General features: G+C 46.2%; 2 protein-coding genes across 3 annotated transcripts in view; both read right to left on the reverse strand.

Annotated features, from left to right (window-relative positions):
- Positions 1–297: 297 nt before the first annotated feature.
- SEC11A (SEC11 homolog A, signal peptidase complex subunit) lies at positions 298–9,113 on the reverse strand. Of its 2 annotated transcripts, XM_080607571.1 has the most exons (6): positions 8,955–9,112; positions 8,753–8,862; positions 6,207–6,356; positions 2,400–2,519; positions 744–801; positions 298–584 (listed from the first exon to the last, which is right to left on the reverse strand). In XM_080607571.1, the coding sequence occupies exons 1-6, from the start codon at positions 9,003–9,005 to the stop codon at positions 534–536; spliced, it is 540 nt and encodes a 179-aa protein (XP_080463697.1). In that variant the 5' UTR covers positions 9,006–9,112; the 3' UTR covers positions 298–533. The 2 variants fall into 2 exon arrangements, with proteins under 2 accessions (XP_080463697.1, XP_080463698.1); XM_080607572.1 differs by lacking the exon at positions 2,400–2,519 and having other exon boundaries at positions 8,955–9,113.
- A 114-nt stretch (positions 9,114–9,227) lies between these two features.
- Positions 9,228–13,948, reverse strand: part of ZNF592 (zinc finger protein 592) — a 41,877-nt gene continuing 37,156 nt past the window's right edge. Inside the window, exons 9-10 of the mRNA XM_080607570.1 lie at positions 12,424–12,559; positions 9,228–11,126 (exon numbers count right to left, since the gene is read on the reverse strand). Coding sequence (XP_080463696.1) covers positions 10,599–11,126; positions 12,424–12,559 — 664 coding nt within the window. The 3' untranslated portion in view covers positions 9,228–10,598. The remainder of the gene's footprint in view (positions 11,127–12,423; positions 12,560–13,948) is intronic.

A 13,948-nucleotide genomic window follows, 5' to 3' on the forward strand; every position in this document is an offset into this window, starting at 1 on the left:
AAAGAGAGGACAAGCCAACTCACTGGGCTCTAGGAGTCAGTCTGCGATGGCAAAGCCCACCCCCCTCACAGGGAAGCTGGGCAATAACGAAGAACATGGCGGGCTTATACTGGGCGAGATGCAAAATCTTTATTCCAGTTCTGAATTGGAAAAAAAAAAATCACCTCCACATGTCACTATTTGACAGTTCAGTCAGCATGGGGAGAGGTCTTGCCCAGTGGAGGCACAGACTTAGAGGACACAGTCCTGTAGGCACTTGGAGAGGAAGCTCAGCTTCAAAGTACAAACACTGAACAGTTTGGCTTAAACTTTTAATATAAAAACTCACTAAAAATGCTAAAATGTGACAAACCATTGGAAATACTGTGACAAACATTTGCCCTTACGCAGTATAAAACAAAACAAACCCAAACTTGCAAGAAGCTTTGAAATGTATGTTTTCTTCTTCCTCCCGGCACACTGGACCATCACCTACTTAAAATGTTCCTCTACAAAATCCATGGCATCTTCGCTGCGTACTTCACTGCAACAGGCTACTCTCGATGGACCAGCACAAATAAACCCAGTAGAAAGAGGACTGCATACTGCAAGAGAAAGCAGAAGAGACAAGAGTGTGCACTCACATCTAAAGATGCAGAAACAGCAGCAAACACACAGGGCAAACAGCACTCTGCTTACCAAGTTCTCATGAGGTAATTTTAGCTGGGGTGGGAGAAGCAGGGAAAAGATGAAAGAACTCTTACCTTAAATTTTGGATAATCATTCATTAAGATGGTCACTATTCCAATATAGGGCACAAATCTACAAAGACAGAAATAAAAATAAAAAAGAGAGTATTCAGGATTGCATACGGAATAGGCACTGCCCTGTACAAAGGAAGTGTTTGCTGTACAAGCATGCTTTGTATAGCTGGCTGCTATGGTTAAACATCTTGGGATTCTTCCTGACAAGCAGGGAAGCCACAGCAGCAGGCACTGAGTGGATATGCAACCCCAGTGCGTGTTTTAGCCTCTGCCTTCTTTGGCAGAGGTGCAGAAGCAGGCTGCCTTCATTCCTGCCTGATGGGGTTCTTTACCTCTACTAACATAACTGGTGATTTTTTCCTATCAACCCTTTAGGTTCTTGGCCCTCAAGAGCTCAATGGCACCTTGGAGCAATCAGACCTATTGAGGTACTGCTAGGAAAAAGGTTATCCATTTCACCCGTGCTCCCTTGCTTGCACCTTCAAACAGGCTAGCTTTCCTGAGGGCCACTGTAAAAGGAGCAGAGGCCTGGCCAAAAGGCAGGTTCCCTTGGGTCAAACAAGGCAGAGTCAATCAAATTGCTCATTATGCTTGGTGTGCTGCAAGGCAATTCAACCAAGTTCAGCAGTCACCACCTGCAGCTTGTCACTGGTCCTGTTTCCCCAGCTCCTTTCAGCACAGTAAATCCACATCCAGGTGCCAGCAGGCTCCTAACATCAACCACTGGAAATAAAACGTGGCTGTAATACCAGCTTGTTTTCTGAGGAGGGAGGGAGGGGTAATCAGTATCAGGTTTGCAAAGAATCGATTTAAAATAAATGAACAACAGTGGACCTGCCTTGGGATAGATGGATTTGGCACAAAAACAGTTTAGCTCGTAGAAACCTTAGCGACTGCTATACTGAAGAGCAAAATCTAAACAGCCCTGAGTCAGCTATCTAATCCCAATTATTCTAATACTCTTGATGGCTAACTAACGTGACGTGCTTATGCATGATCTGGGATGTGAAAAAAAGCTTAATGGTGAGGGGAGGGGTTTTGTTTTGATTTTTGTTTGTTTTTGTTTTAATTTTAGTGCAATTATCAGGATGACCAAGTTCTGTCAATATTGTGAGTACTGGAGCTCTTTTGTCTAACTGAAGGAAGGTCCTCAGGAAAAAGGACAATTCTTAGAAGAAAAGACCAAGCAAGCCATGGAGATTAGAAACAGGTGGTTGTTTCCTCCTATGAGAAGGACGAAAGAAATACTGAGCAAGCAGGCTCTCGGGCCTCCATCAACTGATGATAACTGGTACCACTTGAGAACCTTATCTTTCACACAGGGGATTCCACATTAGAAATTTGGATTTCGCTTCCCTGGAAAGACTCTGACTTGCAAAATAATTTTGATAAAATTCTCATCGTGCCTTAATGCCTGAGCATGCACTGCCTTTGCACTGGTGTCCACTCAATGTCAAAATCTCAGGATGCAGCTCACAGCTTGATGCCTTCACTTAAACAAGCTCAGAACTGAATTACCTTCATCTTAACTCTCACTGGTACCTTTTGAAATGGTCACAAAAACCCAGCAGGGTGAGTTCAGCGAGAGAGGGAGATTAACAGCCGGCGTTGGGGAAGAGCAATGCAAAAAGCTGCAACTTCCTCAATTTCACTTACCCTCTTGCTCTTCCTACTACGTCCTTTTTCTCCAGCCAATGTTGCCCTCGTTTGTACAGCCCTCTGTCATCAACAGCATTATTGTCTCCCTTTGTCAAAAATTTGATGTCACCGTTTTGCCTAGCAAAGATAGGATGGACAGATAAGTCAGAGAAAAAGAACTTTTCACGAGCTGTTTTAGAGCAAGCATGTTGAGACTAACACAAAGATATCAAAGCAATTGTGTTCTCGATGTTTGAGTAGAATGAAAGAGGGAAACTCTTGAGTGCAGAGGAAAGAAGATTGTTTGAGGGAAAAAAATGCAATGGAAGAGTGAATTCTGGCCCCAGCCAAGCCTTCCTGCAGAGTTTAAGAACAGAACCAGCAGGATGAGCCATTTCTAGTGAAGGTGTAGCTATTGTCTCTTTGCTTTTGACCTCTCTCATGTTGATGCTTCTTGTGTTTTATATACATATGTTGGACTCTGGGCTCTGCACTACCATCCAAAATGTGATTCTGGGGTTCAAGGATATAGCTCTACTCAGCAGCAGTCAGAAGCAAGCTGAAGCTTAGAAATTATTAAGAAAGGGGGACAGAACAAAACAAACAATACCATTATGATACTGTATGAACTCACGATGTGCCTGCATCTTGAATGCTCTGTGTAGTTCTGAACCCCCTACATCCTTTTCTGAAATGGAGAGGAAAACTGGCAAAGGTTCAGAAATAGTTAACGAGGTCTGGAACCATTTCCATACAAGAAGCAACAGACCAGGACTCTTCAGCCTGGAACAGACAGGACTGATGAGAGATATGGTGGTAGTCCAATTTAAATGAGCAACTATCAAGCAGCTTTTCACTGCCTCTTCTGATACAACACCTACAGGACATCAAACAAAACTCAGAGGTAACAAGTTAAAACAAGTGAGAGAAAGTACAATGCATAACTAACGCAGTGCAAACTAAACCACGTCTCTGTGGTGGGATAGTCTGGATGGCAAAAAATTACATCAGTTCAAAAAGTGACTAGATATCCCACGTAAAGGAGTAAGTGGGGCCATTAATACAGATCTATCACTTCTTGCTTGAAACCGTAATTTGCAGAAAGCAGGGAAATTGCCACTGCACACTCTCCAGTTTTCAGTTCGTCCTTAGGTGAATTAGTTAGCTTGTCAGAAATAGGATCCAGTGGTAGACAAACCTTTGCTCTGACCCGGAAACAGCTGCTGTTATGCAAAGCATGGTGTGTAAAGCTAGAGCACACTTCCACAGGCATTTCCATCCTGTTTGCTGGACACCTGGCAATGCTTGTTTTGACGCAGCAGCTTGTGCCACCGCTCAGGGATCAGCTGGCCCGTCATCTCCCTGTGTCACCCGAAGGCAGATGCTGAGCGGCAGCGTTCCTGTTGCTCGATTCTGTCGGCTTCCTCACAGAAACAACAGATCAAATACAGCACGGGAAAGCAGGCAGACCTTCAGAGCTCCTACCGTTTTCATCACGTCCAAATACCAATCTGTGTTACTTGATATGAGAAGCTTGGAAGGGAAAAAGAGGAGGAAAAAAACAGGACAGATCTCTCTTCAAAGCACATCTGGCTCACAGTGTGGGGACAGCAAAAACCCTAGCAGCTTATAGATACAGTCTGGAAGAAGATGAAGATACCCAAAGGTGCAGATAATGTAGTTTCAGTTCTGAAGACTAATGGTGAAGGAGCACAACATCTTACTGAAATTCAATGCTGTATCACAAACCAGTGTGAGAATCTCTCAGTAGAGTTGCTCTGCTGTCCGAAAGGTGAAGTGAAAGCTGGTCTGGCTTTCCTGCACCAAAACCACTAAGTACATAACTTGGCAGACTCTGTGCTTAGTGATAAAGAATGAACCCCATTTCACTCTGAACATGAAGAAAAGGCTAGCAAGTAAAAAACATTTTTGCACTGAAACAATACTGATGTGAACTGGAACCCAAGTTGCTGTAAAATCACGGGCAACAGGGTTGTCCTGTTTTCCTTCATTTTGACACTCCCGTTAGGTTTCACATAGACTTTTCACAGTTTTCGTACTGTCCATGACTACAGAAAGAAACTGGACTCTGCCTACTCCGAGGACACTCTTGAATTCCAAATTCTCACTAGAAAAATATTCTTCAATTAGTGAGAGAAGCAACTGATACCTCAGAGTATGAGCTGCTTTCGATGCCCAGCTTCAGGTCACAGTACTCGTTTTTCAGTTTTATCTTTACTAACCCAAGGATTAGTTTTGGGTTTGTCTTATTTTAAAATGAAAGGAAAAATACAGGAGAATGGCTTGATTTCACAAAATCTAGGACTGCTACTATGGTCCTGTTACATTTTAATAAAAAAAAAAAAAAAAGAGATGCTGGATACCTTAAGACCTAGTGCTGAGATAAAGCCAGGCAAAAAAGAAAGGTGGCAATTATATGGAGACAAACTGTCACACCACGTGTAGGTTTCTGCTCCTCCTTCCCATACACTGAGAGCAGAGAGAGGACCCTGACTTTTCTCGCCTCTTGAATCATCAGTCCAAGCAGTGACACTGGAGCCCAGATGAGGCTTTTGTATGTAACAGGGGAGAAGGAAAGTAGTGTTTCACTTAAAAGCGTTCCCAAGACATCTCAAAAAGCGCATGTGCAGCGTTAGATACCAGATTTACCACACACAATGAGCTTATTTTGATTTTTAAATTAATGGTATTAAAACCAGTACTTTGAAAACTGACTAAACCATCATTGCAAATTTTGGGTGCAGAACAACTCGGTACAGCAATCTGTTCTGTCAACTGGGGAAGATGTCACCCTCTCTTAGCCAAGATTTAAACTGAACTATTTACATGCATGAAGCTGTTTGAGCTTGAAATTGGGTCAGACAAGTGGTCTGCACGTCCCAGTAGCTGTGAATGCTACAAATGCTTGGGGGAACAGAACCTCCCCATCCCATCAACCTCATTTGTCTACAGCAACCCTCAAATGCCACCTTTACACATGATTCAGGTGATTCACTAAATCTATGAACAGATCTCTGAGCCCTGGTACAGCTCCAGTCCATTCATAATGCAGCAGGCATTTACTCAGCAGAAGCAGGTGCTGGGATGCCATCCAGTTGTTGCCCTCTTCTCAGAGCTTGCTTGAAGAAAGAGGGATTTGGTTCAAGGTTTAGTTTTCACCCGAATCCCTCATGGGGCTGGCTCATATCCCCGTGGACTGCCCTTGAAGGCCTACAACTGCAGAGAAAGCCTTGCTTGGAAAACCAAACCCGAATGACATTGTTTCAGCCCTTCAGACATGCACCCTGCTAAACATGTTGAGAATGAAGAGTACACAGATAGTGCAGCGCATCTAGAGGCCCTAAGCATAGCAATGCAAAAATTCCTACAGAAACACTCTGCGCCTGTATGAGAGCAGGAACCTGGACCAAAAAAACAAGTTTTGAAATAGTAGTATATGCTACACACAAAATGCCCTTCTTCCATAAAGTTCTACCTCTACAAACAAGAGTCACTTCACACATACAAACCCTGCTACACCTAGAGGAGACAACACAGCAATTTGGGGTGGAAACCATGGCACAGGAGACATTAAGTGACACAGGGAGCTCGGGATACTAGTACAGACTCCCCAGCTTGTGAATTCTGCCAGCTGACCTTCATAAGGAAACCAAAGAGGCTAGATTTGGTCTGTCTGAAACTTCGATGTTACTTCCGACAGCAGGATGTCCGTTACTGAACTTTCACCGTTCATTTAGCCAGGGAGATGAGGAAAAATACAATTAATTGGATAACTGCAATAAAAGCCAGCAAATTTTGACATACTTCTCATGAATTTTCAGGACACGATGGACTATAGGAATTTCCCTTCCTTCTATCCTAAAGACCACGATTTCTCCCACTCTGATTGGATCTTCAATTCGGTTTGTTAGAAACAGGAGATCTCCTCTATGAAACGCAGGCTCCATGCTTCCACTGCAAAAGAGAAGAGAAGCAATTGAGCAATATTTAAACACTCAGAATCAGGCTTTGGAGTTCATAGTTTTTTAAGAAAGATCTTGCAATGTCCTTAACTTAGACTTGTTAGGAAAAGAGCACTGCCAGAAGTCAGTGTTAAGAACATACCAAACAGGAAAAGCCTTCTGCTCTCTTCGTAACAGCTGGGCTGACGACAAGCAGCAGCAACTCTGCTTCTGAGCTCTCAGCTCGTAGTGCTACACTGGCAGCACTACAGTGGTGGGTAGCATTTTAAATTTTACTTTTTTACAGGTAGATACACGGTCTTTGTGAGCAAAGCACTGAAAACATACCGGCATTTATATTCCCATCTGGAACAAACAGACAGGTGTGCTAAAAATTCATTATTGTGATTCATCACTTCGCTTAACGTCTCATCCCAGGCACTGCTATTCAAGTTATTTTTCTCCTGTCTTGTAAATGGCAACTGTTACAAAATACTTAACCTTCTTAATTCCAAATAAATAACGCAGCACAAAAGGAAATGATGAACTTTAAGTACCGCGTGTATTTCTGTTTTATCACAAGACAGTGCAGGAGCTGCTCTTCAGAAGATAAGATCGCATCGCCGAAGAAGGGATGTGACATAACGGCCCCTGTCTTACTCACTGGGAGGTGCAGGGCGGAACGTCTCCCCTGAACTTCACAGATCCATCAGGAGTGCCACTTCCTTTAATTTGTATGAGTCTTACTAAATAGCACGCTGCAATTAATGCTGATGTAGAAATGCACCGAAAGGCCAAGGCAGCTACAGAACATGACCTGTGCAATACGCACGCAGCGCCTGACAGTGCCAGCACCCAACGGCTGCCTGAGAACTCCAGCAACGGGAATTTGTCCCAGTAAGCAGGAGGACACGAATAACAGTGGTAGTACCCACGGCATCATGCTTTTGTGAGGCAATGTGCAACATCTGAAACACATCCACTGACGGTGATATCCTTTATTTTCAGCCACACGTATATGAGGGCACGGCTACAGCTCCCCTTTTCCTGGCACTACTACAGATCGCGAGAAGACCAGGGAAAAAAATGAGCAGCCGTGAAAGGACAGTTAGTGGATACTTGTGAGGATGCAACGTAACACTAATAACGCTCACTGGGTATTTTAGCAGCAAGCCAGTTCCCATTCAAAGATAAACTCCTCCTCACTGTAAGAGTTTGTTTCCTGGCATCTCAAAGATTTCAACCTCTTTTTACATTAATCCAGACTCGTCACATACTTCAACTATTCATGTAGCAGCAACAAGAGAGACAGGCAGGAGGTAACTGCACTGTGATGTCCTGCTGCTACAGCCTGTACCGGGGGACTGCCAGCCATTAGCCTCGTTGAGAAGGCGAGCTCCGCCACAAACTCCGCTTTCATACAGCGGTGATGCCCCAAGCAGCAGCTCTGTCACTGGTGCCAGGCCCCCTGCTCCAAGGCCTTCCTTCCCCACGTCTGCCTTCACCCACGCTGCCGAGTGTTTTTCCCCAAGATTCGGCAGAAGCGGCTGGGTGGAGCTCCTGACGTATTTCTTTGAAGTCCTCCAGTTTCTTCTGTGTCCCCTTCCTCAGGATTACCCCCGTAACACACGTTTGCCAGCTGACAGAAGCAGAAAAGTAAGATGTTATTCTTACATCAGGCAACACATTCTGCCTACCTACTCCACAGAACGGCTGAGGTTGGAAGGGACTTCTGGAGGCCATCTGGTCCAAACCCTGCTCAAGCAGGGACACCAAGAGCAGGTCGCCCAGGTCCATGCCCAGGTGGGTTTGAAGATCCAAGGAAAGAGACTCCACAGTCTCTCTGGGCAACTGTGCCAGCGCTCAGTGACTCACACAGCACAGGAGTGCTTCCTGACGTTGAAAGGTCCTGACACTGGGCACCACCGAGAAGATCCTGACACCAACCTCTCTGCAGCCTCCCTTCGGGTATTACTTCTTCTTCCCTCTTAGAGAGGCTCTTGCGCAGCCAGGGCCCGGCAGCTGGGCTGCAGGCAGGGTCTGCTGCTGCCCTGTGTCTCTAGATAATGTCCTCCAGCGGGGCTGGAGAGCCTGGAGCACCACCACCACGACCATGACCACAACCACAACCACAACCACCCTGAGCAGGACCATGACTGTGCCCATGGCCATGGCCATGACCACCACCACGACCATGACCGTGACCGTGCCCACGACCACAACCATGAACGACCGTGACTGTGACCACCGTCATGACCATGCCCATGTCCACAACCACGAATGACCGTGGCTATCTCCGTGGCCACGACCATCACCCCCACCATGACCATGACCACGACCATGACCGTGACCACCACCACGCCGACCCCCCCGCCCAGGCCGCCGCCCGCGGCAGGCCCGCGGCTGTACCTGAGCACCACCACGATGGGGCTCTCGCTGCCCGTCACCACCATCAGCCCCTTCCAGATCATGAGCGCGGACGAGACGATCATGCCGAAGTTCAGCACCTGGTAGTAGAGCTGGGGGGGAGGGAGGGGGAAGGCAACAAGGGGCGGCGCGGTCAGCCCGGGCCCTGCCGGCGCCCCCCGCCCGGCCCCGCCGCGCCCCGCACCTGCCGCCGGTTCATGCGCCGCACATCGTCCAGAAAGTCCAGCGACAGCATCGCCGCACCACGCCGGGCCCCGCGCCTCTTCCGCTTCCCCCCGCTTCCCCCCGCCGCTTCCGATCCCGCCCCGCCGCGGGGAGGAGACAGGGGCGGCCCCGGGGCCCCACCGGAGGAGGCGGGGACGGGGCAGGAGGCGGCCGCCGCCCGCCCCTCGGCTCCCTTCGTCGCCCCCGGCGCCCCCCCCGCCGCCACCAAGCAAGCACGGAGCGCGGGCGGGCACTGTTGGATGCTTTTATTTGAAATACTTTGAAGTAAACATCGTAGCAAGGCACAAACGCCGCTGCGGATTAAATAGATTATGTGATGGCTTGGGAGTGCCCCCCGCTATCGTTACTCTACGTAGGCTACCTCGTAAAACATTCCCTAGGCTAATGTACACAGTATCAAAAAATACAAAGAGTCCAAACTGTTCGTATCAAAACACATTGAGACAAGAAAGTGAGCAATTCGAATGCAATAAGATAAATAGTTCTTAAATTATTTAAACATTGTCATAGTAAACAATAACGAGCAGGATTCTGGCTCAACATAAAAAATGGTACAGGAGATAACTATATTACACGAAGCATGTGTGTGCCGGGGGGACGAGCGAGGGAACAGCAGGGGCAAAGTCAATATGACCACGGGGAAATAAACGCCTCCGAAGAAATGGATGACACCGAGCTGGGGGGAGAAGCGCTACGGAAGGGGCGTGAGCCCAAGGGTGAGGTGGCAGCGGGGGCAGCCCGGCTCTGCCAGCACCTCTCCGGGGACCTCTCCCCACTGAACCCCGCCAGGACGCGGGCACCTCAGCCACCCAGAGACACCGCGGTCACGGACAGCCCTGGGGGGGGGGAGATTTTCTGCTCCGGGGACCACAACACCCCGTCCCCACTGCACCTCCCAGGCGCAGAGGCAAAGTGCCATACCCACCCACTCTCGCACAGGATGACAGCGACTGCGAAACTCTCCTTCAGGGCGAGTAAGATTTGTGACATTTCATTAAATTACCTTTCAGAAAATAAGATTGTTATTAGGGCAGTAAAATAAACGGAAGCTGGAGTACAGCTTGAGCCTGTCCTGCAGAACACAGACGATCTCAGATGGGCCAGTGCGGTCCTGATGAGTGTGTTCTGCTGAGACAGCATTATGAATTAAAATGAGTAAAAAAAGGCAGGATGGGAAGAGAAAAATAAGTCATAAATAGGAGAAGAAAGAAAGCGAGACAGGGAAGGCAAGGCAGGGGCTCTGGGCAGAGGCTGAGGCAGTGCACGCTCAAAGGAGGAGAGCTCATCTTTAGGAAACTGCAACTGCAGAAAGTGCTCCTTGATCCTCAGGAGCTGGACAAGCTCCAGCGAGGATTCTCGCCCTGCTTTCCCTTTTCACCTCTCTGATCTGGCAGAGAGTTAGTGCTTAGGATGAAATGGCAGGGTTTTTTCTTTTTTAAATTTCCCTTACAAATGGAAGTTAACGGAAAGCAATGTCCATCCCGAGAAATCAACAGAATATTTCAATGATTTGCCCCATCCCCACCCAGTATTTTAAGTAAAAACCCCCGAACAAAAAACCCCAACAGACCAAAAGGGTTTTTGTTTCATTTTGTTTTTGTTTTTAAGTCTTAAGAGACTTTGAATGATTGTTCTGAGAGGTGCTATTAGGACCCTCCACACCACACGTCTGCCTGTGTTCACAAAGAGCTGAGTCAGTTTTGCACTCTTTGCATTTCAGGTTTTCTTCCACCGTAGTGTTCATCTCGCCATTATACCCCTCATGTCCGTTCTCATTCATCTCTGCTTGTAACTTCGCCCTTTCCTCTTCTTCCTCCTCCTGCTCCTCCTCCTCTTCTTCCTCCTCCTCCTCCTCTTCCTCCTCATCTTTTACTTTGTGAACGATGAAGAGGTGTCTGTTCAGAGAGATGTGAGACGTGTAACACAAGCCGCAGAACAAGCACTGATACGTGGAGCTGTCTGTCTTGTGCTGAGGTATGTGTTCCTGAAACTCAGTACTGATGTCTGTTGCAAATCCGCATTTAGCACATTTCCAATGCGCTTTCAGTTTTTTGGCTGATGGCGCGTCTGAACCTGCAGTGGTCTCTGCCTGACCCAGCTCATCCGTTGCCATCCTCTTTGGAGATCTTGCCTTAAAAAGTAAGATGGAAAAAATTACATTATTGTTCGAAACCATGTAAGAATAAGTGTCTTAGACTGCTGAACTCCACACATGCATTTGAAAACATATGAGGGCGAATATATGTATGTATTTTGTTACTAACTAAATAATGGCATGCCTATGGGCTCTTCTTGCATTGTCTTCCCTAACAACACCTAAACACCTCGGGGTTACTGCAATGCCTAGTCCATCCTTCATCCCAACACACAGGATCTCAGCTGCTGTCCTGCAAAGTGAGATGGGAGCTCTGGGAGGGGCTGGCTGGGCAGAAACATGATGGGAAGGTGAACTTGAACATTTTCCCCTCTACTCAGGCTTTTTCTTTGTGCCATCTCTCATTAACTCATCCCCTCTGCCTTATAATCCCGCAGCGTGCTTTTCCTCCCACGAGGATGGCTCGCTCGCATATGTCCCTTCATGTGATTTTGTTATCTCCTTATCCAGCAGGATTGTGCAGTCTTTGTTTTGCACACACTTAGGCTTGTATTTGCAGACACAGCTAGAGCTGTACGAAGCAAACTGCCCTAGACACATCAGCTCTGCTTGGAGAAAGCAGCCACCAGCTCATGGAAGTGAATTCCAGGTTTCCCTTTCACTATGCCTGTGACCACAATACAAATACAGCATAAATACAGAGGGGACTCAGTCTTGGTTGCAGTCCCTCTGTGCTATGGTACTGATGAATGACAAACAGCAGTAATAAGGAAAACCTACTTCCTATTTTTAAAGTAAATGGAACAAAGAAACCCAGTCAGGGAATCCTCCACTCCAAATCAACACAAAATAAAATCAGTTGAACATTTGCTGAAAAAAAAATTGCATAGTCCTACTTAGGAGGAACACCATACGGTAACATATAGTAAAAAAAAAAAAACAAGGGAGAAAGCAGAAAAATGTACCATGCGCATACATCTAAACAAAACAACACCATGGCAAGGGAAAATGAGTGTAAAAACAGACCTAAATTAGCTCTGGTTACAAAGCAGCCTGGAAAAAGGTCAGTTAGAGACAGGGCCACACATTCAAAAATAATCAAAAAATGCAAAATACATTGCCCTGGTGCTGCCACAGCTCAGCTGCGCTTTCATTTCAAATCACAACACTTCTAGATAGCAACAAACTGTATGGAGTTTACAGAAGAGGAGGGCAATCTGCCCAATGGACGTGAGAGGGCTTTACTGCCGCAAGGCTGCAGCTCGACACAACACCCCAAGTGGACAGCTGCTCGCCAGGTACGCTTATTTTTTTTAACAAAAATATCAGTTACTTCTGCTGCGTCTCTCTCTGGAGCTTTTGCTTTGGCCATCTGGGATAAGTCTGGGTTTTTGATGCCATGCATGAGGCTGATGTGATTCTCCAGCATGAATGGCTGAGGAAATGTCTGATTTTCATCTGTGCAGTACCTTGGAAACAAAAAAGGAAGAAAATTTATTAAGGGAGATGCCCAACTGTTCATTTCATCCTAACAGCTCTTCGTTATGTGCCAAACTAAGAGGTGTCGTTGAAGACAGAAGCTGGTGAGTAATGTACTATTAGATTACCAAAAGAGGCAGCAAATCACCGTTTTAATAATACAATGTTATCCCTGACAGAAATCTAGAACAGTTTAGAGTTTACCACAGGAAGTATGAATGAGAACGAAAGTAGGACACACATTATTTACAGTACAGTACTTAATAAATACAGGGATGAGTGGAGATCAGGCCCACTGTGATACATGCCACACAAGCACAAGGTAAATAATCAAGATGGAAAAAGAATGGGAGAAGAACAGCTCTCAGTTGAGAGACCTCATGACCTGTGGAACACAGAGGAGCCTTGCAGCAGAACCAGGCCTGCACCCAGAATTCCCACGCACCAGTGCAGCACCGCATCCACAAGACAATATTTATCACAGCACACTTAAAAATTCTTACAAAACCCCTGCACTTCCAGCCTTGATAACAAGAATCTAGTCAGGAACACTCACAAATGCATCATTTATGCGTAATCGCACCTTAAAACTTGGATGGCTTCAAGAGGTGCCAGAAACCACGGTGACATTTCAAAAGGAGATGTGGAAGGGTTGAGCCAGCTATTCACCGGCCCTCCTGGGTGACCAAGGTCTACTGCAAGTAAGTGCCAGGTCTCGCAGGCACATAAACCACCCCTCTGCAGCATGGTCAAGCACGCAGAGTAGTACTCCGTTAGCAGCTGGGACACCCAGGATGGACTTTGTGCTCTTCTGCAGACTGCCAGCACGACATAGGGAAGGTCCGTAAGCTATGCATTGACCCGAGCAATGAGGCAAGTAACATCAGACTTCTCTGAAATGCACAAATTGCACTTGAAACGTAGGCAGCAGGGGATGAAAAGCAGCACATCGGAGATTAAGTGTCTCTGGGCAACAAAGACATTTTTAACAGCAGACAAGAAGACGATTCCTACTGATCTTCCAGCTTCTCTACTGAATGGAAATTAAACAACTGTCATTAACAATATGAAAATACAGAAGTGCTCACTGAATATTTCCGTTTTTTAACAGGAACTGTTTGGATGATAAATCAATATTTAATAATGATGGAATTCTTCTCCCTCATGAAGGCAAGACAAGAGGTTATTAAGTGGCATTTATCAAAACCAAACAAGTTGAAAAATCAAGCGTTCCAGACAGTTTGTACTTAAGACTTGGAAAATAAGAGCAAGTTCCGATAACAATAACCAAGTGCATTATGAAAGAAAATACATAAAACATCAGAATATTTTGCAATTTGTTTTAGTTTGGAATTCTTTTCATTGGAAAAGATGCTAAA

This window comes from Anser brachyrhynchus (assembly GCF_964034855.1).
Source record: "Anser brachyrhynchus genome assembly, chromosome: 11".
NCBI classification, from domain to species: domain Eukaryota; kingdom Metazoa; phylum Chordata; class Aves; order Anseriformes; family Anatidae; genus Anser; species Anser brachyrhynchus.

Coding starts and splice junctions, on each gene's coding strand:
- SEC11A (XM_080607571.1), bottom strand. CDS start 9,005: ATGCTGTCGCTGGACTTTCTGGACGATGTGCGGCGCATGAACCGGCGG. Junction 6,357..8,752: donor CCCATCGTGGTGGTGCTCAG/GTACAGCCGCGG, acceptor TCTCTTTTGCAG/TGGAAGCATGGAGCCTGCGT. Junction 2,520..6,206: donor GTCCTGAAAATTCATGAGAA/GTATGTCAAAAT, acceptor TATCTTTGCTAG/GCAAAACGGTGACATCAAAT.